The 12825-nt window shown below is 37.1% G+C and overlaps 2 protein-coding genes across 2 annotated transcripts in view; one reads left to right on the top strand and one right to left on the bottom strand.

Moving 5' to 3' along the window:
• The window catches only part of LOC134667385 (meteorin-like protein), a 44811-nt gene extending 41405 nt beyond the window's left edge, over positions 1 to 3406 (top strand). Inside the window, exons 4-6 of the mRNA XM_063524784.1 lie at positions 45 to 192; positions 689 to 943; positions 1103 to 3406. Coding sequence (XP_063380854.1) covers positions 45 to 192; positions 689 to 938 — 398 coding nt within the window. The 3' untranslated portion in view covers positions 939 to 943; positions 1103 to 3406. The remainder of the gene's footprint in view (positions 1 to 44; positions 193 to 688; positions 944 to 1102) is intronic.
• A 63-nt stretch (positions 3407 to 3469) lies between these two features.
• The window catches only part of LOC134667394 (testis-expressed protein 2), a 32655-nt gene continuing 23299 nt past the window's right edge, over positions 3470 to 12825 (bottom strand). The window contains exons 19-21 of the mRNA XM_063524797.1: positions 11486 to 11573; positions 10756 to 10895; positions 3470 to 9351 (exon numbers count right to left, since the gene is read on the bottom strand). Of these exons, the coding sequence (XP_063380867.1) occupies positions 9156 to 9351; positions 10756 to 10895; positions 11486 to 11573 (424 nt within the window). The 3' untranslated portion in view covers positions 3470 to 9155. The remainder of the gene's footprint in view (positions 9352 to 10755; positions 10896 to 11485; positions 11574 to 12825) is intronic.

Genomic DNA, 12825 nt, shown 5'->3' with positions numbered 1-12825 from the left:
AATGGACGCTCCGCCACTGACAGATACTAACCTCTTGTTAACAGTGTCTCGCGGAACATTCGTGGGCGCCGAGCAGCGCTCGGACCTGGACAGCACGCAGCTCACGCTGCGGCTCAGCAAGCTCATCCGCGCCACCGGCAGCGCCGGGCCCGATCCCCGCATGGACGACGCGGCGGACGATAATTACTATAGGTAAGGCCGTTCTCTACTCACTCATAATCTTTATCGCATAGTATCAGAACCCACACCTCTGTGTGAAAAAGTTTCACGTTACAAGCTCTTTCTTAGTTTAACGTTTTAAAAAAAAATCAGCAATGTTGTTCGCCTACCTATTTGCACTACTTAACCTTTTGAACGTAAAATCATAAACAAGCCATTACAAGCTTGTTTATTTCAATTTAGTCGACTGCCTCTGGTCCTATAGTTATTAATCAGCCAATTGAAGCAATAGGTATACATATGCAAAACTAAATATTAAGATATTAGGTAGCAGTGTGTACGGTCAGCCAAGAAAGTGGTCTACCACTATTCGACTCTATCATCTGATTGATTGATTTCTTGGCTGACTACATATAAACTGACTTACCTACATACTTGTGACCTGTGAACAGTCCAGTGTCGCTACCTCGTAGTTCTTTTCCAAACGCTCTTTATACCAACCGACGTAACATTATAAACTTGTCACCAGGTACGACGTAGACAACGCGCTGGAGCGCACCACCCACCGCAACCACCGGCGGCGGACGCGGAGCCTGCACGCACACATCCACGTGTCGTCCGTGTGCGGCGCGGAGGCCGGCGCCGGAGAGTTCCTAGTCATGGCGCGGAGGAGGCTCGGCCGGTACGCGCTGGTGTGCGCGCCGAGGATAGAGGACTGGGAGGAGCTCGTGGAAAGACGGAGTCGAGATGGCAATGCGCATTGCTCGCTGCAACATTAGATAGAGTTACACCAAGAAAACCCTGCAGCGATTATGATAGCCCACGCAGTGCAAGTGTTATTTTAAACATCATATTTCTATCAAATGTTGACGTGTAAATAACATTTGCACTGCGTGGGCTATCAAAATCGCTGCAGACTTTTCTAGGTCTGACTCTAGATCAGCGTACCTATGTGTAGGAATACACGAAGTGTCAAGTGCGTTCGATTCATCTTTATAACTATGAATCTATACGATCAGATACTCTTTTCGAATGTGAACTCTGTTCAGTTCATCGAACAAATGAAAAAATCCTACCGTAAAATGGAAATAATGGCTATTAGATTCAGGCCTCTTCCAAAGACCGCCTCAATACAACTTCATGTTTGCAATATTTGCATTCAGCGATCTCTCTCCATCTTTAATATATGGTAAAAATTCCTCAAAAAATCATTATTATAGAGAAATCACACACATTAGAACGCCAACGGAATACGCCAAGTACATACTTCATACTTGGAATACACTGGAGAATACATTATAAAGGTAGTATGAACTCGGTTTACTAAAGTAAAGCCGGTGTACCTTTGACATACATGTGTATTTCTCACTAAGTTTCAAGAGACAGATAATAAATATAGACGCAATAAGTGCCGCAGTAAAAACGCCAAGTCAAGTGTATATTTTCACAACATACCAACGAAAATGTCAAAAGGACCGATAGGGACCAACGATTATCAATGGTTTGTGAGATTTAGATTTCACAGCCGTTTATAAAATAAATATCTAGTTACTAACTGGACACATGGAAACGTAGTGCCTATAAAATGTAAACGTAATATATTAATTTATAGGTACATCCAACAGCAAAACTGCATGGCTACTTGAATGTGTCCATGCAATTTTGCATCATTGTAAATATTTTTAATTAAAAGCACCATAAAATTGCTTGCCATAGAAAATTGCTAATTGATGCAATATTGTAAAGTACATATATCTAAAAGAAAAGTAATATCATATTATTTTCTTTCTGTACATATAATTCTATTTTTAAATAATGTGCCGCTATATCTGAAACAGCAATATGCAATTTTTTACGCACCAATAAGATGTACAATTGCAAGTGATACAATTATGTACAAGTCGACGTATATATGTTTACATTTTTCGCCTTATTACAAAGGCGTAAGGTCCAAAAGTGTAAACATGTCTTTGACGTCGACTGTACACCAAAAGTCAAAACACTATTGCTGTTTTAGATGTCGCGTTAAATAGGTTTAACATTCAAAATGTGGTCAAGGGTGCCAAATCTGTAAGATCTTCAGAATAGATGTAAGGTTGATCTCAACTTGTATATATTGTCAATATTATCATAGAAAGGGGCATGTTTAGACGAAGAAATGGGAGTTGTGCTATAGTTCGTTTTTTTACCATCAGAAAAAGGCTACGCGATCTTGACGTGTCTTTTAATTGAAGAACGCTTTTTGTGAACTTATGAAAACAAAAGAATGTAAATAATCGTATATGATTCATAATTAAATAAAAAAAAATTATGGGACGGTATGGGGCATCTTACACAAATCAACCTAGCCCCAAACTAAGCAAACTATATAAGCTTGTAGGTACTAAGGGTACTAGGCGACGGTATACATACTTATATAGATAAATACATATATACATAGAAAACACCCATGACATATGAATAGTTACATTTTTGCCGTGACTTATTTTTCAAAAGTGTTTGCCAATAAAAAGACACGTCAAGATTGTTTACCTTTTTTCTAACGCTAAAAAACGCACTATAACTAATGTTTGACTCGAGGCAGTCGAGGCAAACAAGTATAATTCAGTCAGCTGCAAATAAATTTATATGCAGGGAGGGTGAGTTATCTCTGCAGCTGACTGTACCTACGCAAGTAAGAATTAAGAAAAAAAAATGGGAGAAGTAGTATGAGAAAGCCGTTGCAAAATAACAATCGATAGTTTCGAGATTCTGAACAAACTGAGCATGGGTTTTATTGATACGAAATAATAAAAAAAACCATCAGTAGTAGCTAAATAATAAAAAGTATAAAAACTAAACATAAAAACCCTTGCACAATTTATTTAGAGCAAAAAAATCTTTCTACATTGCATCTCCCTTACGTAATGTATGTTTGGTTGGAATGTCAACATTATTGCTTTGTAGCCTCACCTCGCTTCAGTGCTTCCAGCAAAAAAAAACTATTTTTTATTCCAGATGTTATAGTTTTTGCTAATATATATCTATGATAGTATAGTATGTACAATAAATAGAATAAGAAATGTGAATACCTATTAATTTTAAATTTGTACAATTCGTAAGTATAGTTTTGATTTGTGATATAGTTTACAACGAATGTACTGAGAAGTGCCTATTGTACATAGAAATTATAAAGAGTTTGATATTATGTTTATGAACTATATGTTATAAAGTAAGGGAAAAACTGTTGAATATAAGATTTTAAAGATTTACTCGTTTCCATTTATACGTCCCACACCCCCAAGGTTTTCGAAGGAAGAAAAACTATATATTCATGTTTTAAATCTTTTATTGAAAAATCACAACTGATACCACATAGAAAAACTACTCGGCACGGTTTAACTCTTAACTATATATCACATAAACACTTTAATAATTTCATAGACTATATACATGGAAAATTACTCTTTTTTTTTGGTATACAAACACTGCGAAAATAGAAATCACTATGTGATCACAGATAAACAAACAGAAAAACGAAAACATTTTCTTCGAGTAACATTAATGCGGCTAAATCCGTCTGCGGGGAATTCCGTACACGACCGAGTTTTCACAAAGTTTACTGACACTATTGTTACCTACATCGATAAAGTAACGATTGCGCGCTTACGGCAAAAGAAATAAAAAAATTGCTCGTATACGGATTTGGCCGCATCGACATATGAAATAAACAGTAACTAATTACAATAGACGATATTCAAAAAGTGCCCAACAAACGTAAATTCGATACTAATAGTTATATATTTACAAATAAAATTAAAAACTGGTTCGGAGTACATTACTATGTAAAATAAATATACCATGGTCATGTAGATGTAGCGGTATGCTTTTGAAACAGGTACATGACTTACAAAAGTGTGATATGTAGAACGTAGTGCCTTTTAAAATTAGTACGTAGATGTTGGCTTACGTAGAATATAAGCTAGTAGGTACTTATTTATGTAAAAACGTGAAACATTAAATATTTTATCGAAAAATTCATAAGAACTTGGGTAGACCCCATTTAACGATACAATGTCGTTTTCACAAGAATTATTTATAAAAGTGAATAAATATTTACTTAAATGTCGCCCTACAAGTGGCCAGGGAGCGGCTATCTGAAGCTTGGAATATAATTAAGCATCATACATTAATTTAGAAACATTTTAAACACAAGCCCAATACCGTCTTCCCCCATCGTCTGGCTATAACATTCTTACGGCCATTAAAACGAAGTGTTTATGGTTTTGATACTTTTGATGGCAAGAGATATGATACCCTTACTAATTAGTCGAGTAAGGCGCATGGGCTTGTATTTATTTTATTTATACCTAAATAAACCGACCATAAATTCGCTCAAAACACCTTAGCACTCACTTGAAGAGGCTAATCCTAACATATTCACGGAAAAATTGCTTTCGTGAGCAAGTTACCTTCAGCCTTTTATGGTTACTTTTATAATCTCAACCTTCCCATTTATTCCGCATATTCTACTCGTACATATATAATAAACCCTATATCGGGTATTTTTCAAACTACATTTCATCAGACAAATTAATGTTTTATTTTAGTAAATAGAAAGCAACACCAAATGCATCATTTTAGCATGACGCATGTCTCTACCTTTTGTGGCAATAAGGATGCGATTAAAATGTAAAAAAAAACCTTATTTTAAGGCCTAATAATGTAAATGATGTATCTTATTTTATAATTTGTCTGATTACTAAAACCATAACAATAAAAAAATAGTACCACACCTACCTATTTTCTATATAATACGGCCTAGATATGAAATACTGATGCTAACATAAACATAATATTTTTAATAAAAACGTCGTGGGGTGCTTTCTGATTAGCCAATGCGTTGTGCGATATATCCATGTGATGCAAATGTAATCAACCATTGGTCACTGTTAGTTATTTCATTGTTAAGTCTCAAGACCTCTCCAGACTGTCCAGACGGGGACAATTTTTTGCCAATCTGATTAAATTGTCCGATCAAATCAGGCCAAATGGGCGTTTGCGTCCGCACGACCTGATTTGATTGGACAATTTAATCAGATCGGCGAAACATTGTTACCGTCTGGACAGGCCTTCAAACTATTATGTCTTACTTTTTACTTGCATCAACCTTTCATTTAAACTTAAAGAGTCCGCAGCAAACTCTGTACTCGGTAGTTACGCTCTCATTTTAAAACGACTAGCGAGATTCTTCTGAAACTTTGTACTTACAATAGGATATGGTACCTATATCTGTGCATGTACTTTATTTATGTAGCTTCACATACCATAGTGAAAAAAATACAGGGAATTTAAGGTTTTCACTAAATTTGTTTTTGCTCTATCTCGGTTTTGTAACCTTATATAAACTAATTACAGGGTTAGATAAACCTAATGTTATTGTATGTATGTGCAAAGTTTCATTACAACCCAAACCGTAGTTTTTAGGGTTCCGTACCCAAAGGGTAAAACGGGACCCTATTACTAAGACTTCGCTGTCCGTCCGTCCGTCCGTCTGTCCGTCTGTCTGTCACCAGGCTGTATCTCACGAACCGTGATAGCTAGACAGTTGAAATTTTCACAGATGATGTATTTATGTTGCCGCTATAACAACAAATACTAAAAACAGAATAAAATAAAGATTTAAGTGGGGCTCCCATACAGCAAACGTGATTTTTGACCAAAGTTAAGCAACGTCGGGCGTGGTCAGTACTTGGATGGGTGACCGTTTTCTTTTTGCATTTTTTTTTTGCTTTATGGTACGGAACCCTTCGTGCGCGAGTCCGACTCGCACTTGCCCGGTTTTTAAATAAAAACGATACTCCGTTTGTATGGGAAGGTGCGATTCGGCCGAGCTTGCTGCGGAAGTCACTTGAAATTATGACATACCGTACAAGATGTCAATATAGGTACTTAAATTGAGTCGCTTAACTTCAAACTCGGGTAAATCCATCTGTCAGATTATGCGATATTGGCATTAAGAAAAGGTAATAGGGTAGATATTTGCTAATAGGGTCGAATGGATTTACCCGAGTTTGAAGTTAAGCGATACAATGTTAGGTTGAAATATTCGACGTCCGTATTTTTTTAAACGTGAAGTGACTAGGTAATTGCTTTTATTAATTAACCTTTTTTTAAATCTTAGCACTTCTTAAGAAAAGCAAACTAATAAATGCTTTCGACTAAACGTGTGAAATGCATGCAACGCGATAGTTTTTATCATAGTACCTATTGACTACAAAAATATGAGGATCCACTATCAAATACCGGTAAAAATAGAGGAATTCTTGATTTATCATACAGGTAAGAACATTTATATAATTTCGAGTGGAAATAACGGATTATTGTCAGAATAATAATTAGTACCGAGGAAGCTCGATGACGGTTACTCCCATCCAGTCCAAATAAATATCATTCGATCTCCAGTCATAGGAAAATAAATACCCTGGAAAAGATTCTGACTTATCAAACTAGGATCAGGGTATAAATGCACTTCCCCCGGATTATCTAATTATTTACATTGATTAGTTTTAGACATATTGACAGAAATGAATCGTTCTCAAAGAAAAATGATGTAGGTATAGCAAGCGCTTATGTACGCAAATTTTATTACGTGAATGCCTGCATACTAAGAGTTCCCTTTTACAAGCGGATATTTAAAAAATGCTTTTTAACAAAAGGCATCCTGAATGGTCGTTTATCGTCAAGAGTTTATGTTGATTTATTTATTCATTCATTATAGAAAACGTATAAAAATCTAAATGGACGAAATAAATCATTTAATTAGGCTCATTTATGTGTCAACATAACTACGCTTGTGCTAAATTAGTATAACCAGTACAATATGCTCTAAGATCTTCTAATTAGCTGGACCTCATTAATATGCGGTATGTAATTCTCGTCTTCTCGACTCAGGACAGAATTATAACGAAAATGTATCATAATCCTGATCAGCATTTCATACGTACAAGTATCTGTTCCGAAGGTGACAGAATGCATATAAAATGCACAACTAAAAAATTATAGCTTTGATAACAATAACATTTATAGGAAATACTCCAAATTTCGTCCATTTGGTATCATTTATCAAATATTTTCATTATTTTAGTTTAGAGGAAGAAAGTTAAATTTAGCTAAAGGCCCCAGCTATTATTTTCTACGCCGTAATCTCAACCAAATACGTAAACCTGAGTACTGAGCAGCCGACTACAAAACCCACAGCAATGCCATAGACGAAAAAGTTCAAATTTCAACTACATATTTTATATTAAGAATATTGCAAAACGCATGGTATGAAAGATTTTAATATATAAACGCTGTAATGGTAGAAATAGAAATTATCAGTCAGTGCCAAGCTATGGCAAAATAATGGCATCAGAACGGTACAATTCAATTGCATCGTTCGCAATATAAACGCCAATTAAGACCTTTATAATTCTAATGGTATAAATATAAGTAAAAAATATCGTGTCTTGGCATTGCACCCTTCCTTATTCATTCTATTCTAAATGCGCTTTTGGCACTAACATTTTTTCATACTTCGCTGTTAACCTTTTAACTGCCGTCGTCGGACACATGAGACAAAGTGTTCAAGTAACATTAATTACAAGTAAATGATTATTAGAAATGCACCAGTACAGTGCCGATTCGAGGCTGGCTCGATTGAAGTACTATGTTCCTTATACTTATCGTACAATTAGAAGCTATTATGCATTTTAATATGTGCCATGATTTGAGCTAACCAGGGCCAGTTGCACCAACCACAAAGTGGACTGATCAACGTCAATCGGCAGTGAACTATGGAACTTGTCAATAGTGAATGTTTCAATAGTTTGGTGTAACGAACACTTAGAAGTGCACCATCTTGGGTGTGACTACCGAGATATTCTATATACTTCAGATGATACAACTTAAATACGACAGCAGTTCCTTTACTATGTATTTTTTTATGATAAAGGAAACGAGCAGACGAATCGCCTGATGGTAAGATGGTAAGTTACCCAGAACACCGGAGTATGCAGTTGATGCTAGAGCAATGATCTTTTCAACACAGATTAATATTGTCAATATTTGTGTCGGACCGTTTTGCTTTTTTTGATATTTTTGTTTTTTAAGGCGCTAGTTCCCTTCAAAAATGGCCAAAATGGCCTCATTGACTATGCCGCAATGAGAGACTAGTATTCAAAACTGATATCAATTAGCCAAAAAAGCAAAACTGTCCGACACAGATAATTTCATAATCATGAGATTTCCAAATTTGGTTACGATTGGTTAAGTTTTGGAGGAGGAAACAGTCGAGTACGAAACCTCGATTTTTGAGATTTTTACGCAGGATTTTTCGCCTTGTCCTTATCGTACTAGTTTTAGGAGCCGGTTCCGTTAGCGAGACGGGTATATTTACCTAAAATATTTAAAACTCAGTGTCCTGTTTCGTCTTGAGGTACTCGTTTTATACGCACCACTGTTTCTAAGTGGAATCAGCGAATACGGGAGTGGGCGTCATGACGTCGACGGCGATGTCGTCCATGTTTCGCAGCACCAGCACCTTCTCGAACTCCTTGCTGAGCTTGTACTCGATCAAATAGGTCATGACTCATGATACAACTTAGACACGCCAGCAGTGTCTTCTGCTATGTAATATTATGTCGCCTTAAAAACGGTGCAGCTGGCAACCACGATGTCTTTCATATTGCACATAATACTAGGTAGCTTTATACGCACTGTTTCTAAGTGGTTTCAGCGAAGACGGGCGTGTGCGTCATGACGTCGACCGCGATGTCCTCCATATTGGGTAGCACTAGCACCTTCTCGAACTCCTTGCTAAGCTTGTACTCGATCAAATAGGTCATGATACAACTTAGACACGCCAGCAGTGTCTTGTGCTATGTAATATTATGTCGCCTTAAAAACGGTGCAGCTGGCAACCATGATGTCTTTCATATTGCACATAGTACTAAGTAGCTTTATACGCACTGTTTCTAAGTGGTTTCAGCGAAGACGGGCGTGGGCGTCATGACGTCGACGGCGATGTCCTCCATGTTGGGCAGCACCAGCACCTTCTCGAACTCCTTGCTGAGCTTGTGCTCGATCCAGTTGGAGATGTGCGCGAAGCGGAGCGTGCGCGCGCCCACCGCCGGCCGCGCCTTCAGCACCAGCTGCGGGTTCGTGCGGAAACTGGAACAATAGGCATGTTGACACATGTTGAATTTTATATCTAAATATAGATAGAAAATGAGCAATTTATATGGAAATAATTTCCTTATTTTCTAACGTACACGATAACGCACCATGTAGGTAGGGTTCTAATCTAACGTACCATGTAGGTACGTCACGATGTACTCGTATTGCCATTCTGTTAGAAGCGTTTCGTCAGTAAACTGCGGGTGCCAGACTTTGACCATAATTTGTGACTTTTGTATTTCTTGAAGACAATGGGTCCCATACATACATTTGATCCTCATTATCCTCAAGACAAACCTGATCGACTGATACCATTCATAATGTCAGAAACCCTATTGATTCGTTCTTGGAAACTAAGGGCCATCCTATACTAGCGTCTTTTGAGTGTCAGCGCTATGGAAAATGGCGTCGCTACGCAGTTGCCAAGATTGCGTCGAGCAGCAGCCATTAGAGTTGACTAGACGCCGACGCTTGGGAGACGCTAGTGTGGGGTGCTGCTTATGAGACAACTCACGGTCACCAAACATAGGCGCTCTTAGATTATTTAGTACGGGGCGCGACCGCTGATTTAATTTGCGACCACGTTTACGATTTTCACTCGTTTTTTTAAAAGATGAATTTTAGAGGTAAACCTTGACTATAATAGTATAAAACCGTGTAGGATGCTCTTCTATTATGTTGCAGGAAACAGCATTTTACAAGTAAATTTGCACCTATGTGTGGTCTACCGCTCCTTGTACGCATTTCATAATACGGTGTGTGTAGTTTGTTCTTCACTTCAACACCGTGCCCAATACTACGAAATGTCTTTAAGGGTAATAAGAAAGCTTTTTCTACTCCCGTACTTTTATTTGTCATTTAAAGGGACGTGCGCACACCTTTAAAACCCTACCTTATAGTTGTCAAGACAAGTCTTTAGTCTATTCCCCAAAAAAGAATTTGTGCATACACGCAGTATCTTTTTAGCGATTTTACGATACTTCGTGTAATGACCACTTAAAAAATATTGAATGAAATACAGTGTTGCCAACCTTATTTTAAATGTCATCTCCGACAAATAAGTGAACCATAGACATTTTTTTTATTTCATTCATTGTTATCCCGCCCGTACCCTCCATTTTTGCTACTTCATGAATTAAAAATATTTGTTAAATTTACAATTTTATTACAAAGTAAGTGCTTGGTCGTAGAAAAAGTATTGTATGCAACGTTGTTTAACTGAGTCAAAAAAGTTGCGTCTTTATTAACAATTTTCGGCTTCGCCTCAAATTGTTACTCACGTCACTCACCTTTTTTGACCTCTCTTAAAGTACGGTTGCATAAAATACTATTATGATATAGTGTTTATTATGTTACACTACTTTTTCTGTAGATTAAAAGAACATGACAAAGACTTACCCAAGCCATAATCTGTCGTGAGGCGGCGGCGGCAGGTTAAGAGCCAGACGCCCCTCTAACCCTTGGATCTCCACTTGTAGCTTGATGTCCGTGTTCGACAGGCCCTCCATAGCTCGTTTCACGTATTTGAAGTCGGTTACCTGCAAGCAAATTTGTACTTTAATCCATACCCGGGAGTGTTGAATTTTCTAAGAACACTGGTTTAGTGAAAAGTAATTAATTATTGTATATTATACTTGATATCGTAATTCAAGATCAAAAAAGTAAGACAATGTTGCCACTTTTTACTAGCGCGTCTTGTATTTTATGTAAAAATAAGTGAATGAAAGTAATATTTTAAATCGTAGGAGTAAAATCACTAATAAATAAATTATCTTAGCGTATTTATTTATAAAAAGGAATTTACTATTTTACAAACAACTTATTGCAGTGGCAACATTTTCTTACTTTTTTGGTCTTGAATTACGATTTTCAGTTTAGTAGGATCAAAAACGTTCCGGAAAAGAGGCATTTTACTTATGGTCACTATAAAAGGTAACGATTTGCGTACTTTTACTGAAGCTTTCATCATACAGCTTTTAAAAATTTGAAGGTTTGAATATAAAGGGTCCAGTAAGAAGATAAGGATTTAAAGGTATTTTATGATGACCACAGAAAATCAGGGGCCATTATAGGTCTTATCTCGTTGCAGTAAGAGTTATGAATGGCTAGTCAACAGTGTGGTACTGACCTGCTGAAAGTATTTATTCGTAGAAATCTTATCAACAATTCTCAGGAACTTCTTTTTGGATGAACCGCTCTCCGGCGTCGCCGATGGACTGTAAGAACATCATTATTTTTTTAAATTAAAAACCAAGTCTAACTGTGACGTCAATCTTCTTTGAGCGTTCGTGACTCACGAACGAATCGTGAGTAAAAGAAAACTACTGTAACAGTTTAGTAGGTAGTCAAAGTTATCAGTTAGTATTAGTACCTAAGTTGCAGTTAGCGATAAATATAATAAGCGTGACTGTATAATGTTAGACATAGAGGTACAATAATAATAATATAGAGATGACACGGGGGAGGGGCCAAACAACCGAATGAGATGCACTTATAGAAATTTCAGTAGGAGTAGCAGAGAAAGCGGTATTGCTTGTCCTTGTCACAGTCTCACTTTTTGTTTGTTCCCCACCAAAAATTTAGTATGGTTTATGGTGGGCAACAAATAACCCGACCGAATTACGTAGATTGTTTTAGGAATGTTAAAACGTATTTTTAATATTGTCACTTTGCGTATGTTATGACCCTCACGGAGGCACGCCTATAGCTCGTCTATGTAATAAATACTAGGTCTATGCCCTTAGAGCATTTAATAACTGGAGTGGCAATTGAGTGCTTACCCCTCTGCCGAAAAACTTGCACAATTGTGCAAACTTTTGAATGAACTGACATTGCTATTTGAAAGTAACGTACCAATCATGTAGAAATAGCAATACATTTGACGTCCTCTCCCCCGCAAAAATCGGCAGACTGCTTCGTAAAGAAAATGACAGCGATGACATCTCCAGTTACTAAATGCCCTAAAGCGTGACCACAACAATTGTAACTAGAGTGGCAAGTTAGTGCCTTTTTCTATAGTTCGTTTTTTTAGCATTAGAAAGAACTTGCAAGAAGGTAAGCGATCTTGATATGTCTTTTAATTGAAAAACGCTTTTTAAAAATCAAAAACTATTACTTATGAAAGCAGAAGAATATAAATGATCGTATTAGATTCATAATTGTTACATATTTGCCGTAACTTATTTTTAAAATGTGTTTTTCAATTAAAAGACACATCAAGATTGATTACCTTATTTCTAATGCTAATAAAAACGAACTTTAGTCAAGTCTCGAGGTGTAAGACTCGCAAGCCGGGCCTACTACCTTCACATGTTTTGTAAACATCTTTCTCTGTCTTTCGTCTAATTAGTAAAGGGTGTAAGCTGTAGAGGGAATGAGACAGCACACGTACAGCTCCTGCGTTTGTATGGCCTCGTTGCTGTCGACGGGCTGCACGGGCGGGCTCTCGTCGTCACTCGAAGACTCCGC

Source organism: Cydia fagiglandana, chromosome 9, assembly GCF_963556715.1.
Source record: "Cydia fagiglandana chromosome 9, ilCydFagi1.1, whole genome shotgun sequence".
Classification (NCBI taxonomy): Eukaryota; Metazoa; Arthropoda; class Insecta; order Lepidoptera; family Tortricidae; genus Cydia; species Cydia fagiglandana.
Note: the sequence above shows the minus strand (reverse complement) of the source record. Positions and strands in the feature narration are given on the sequence as shown.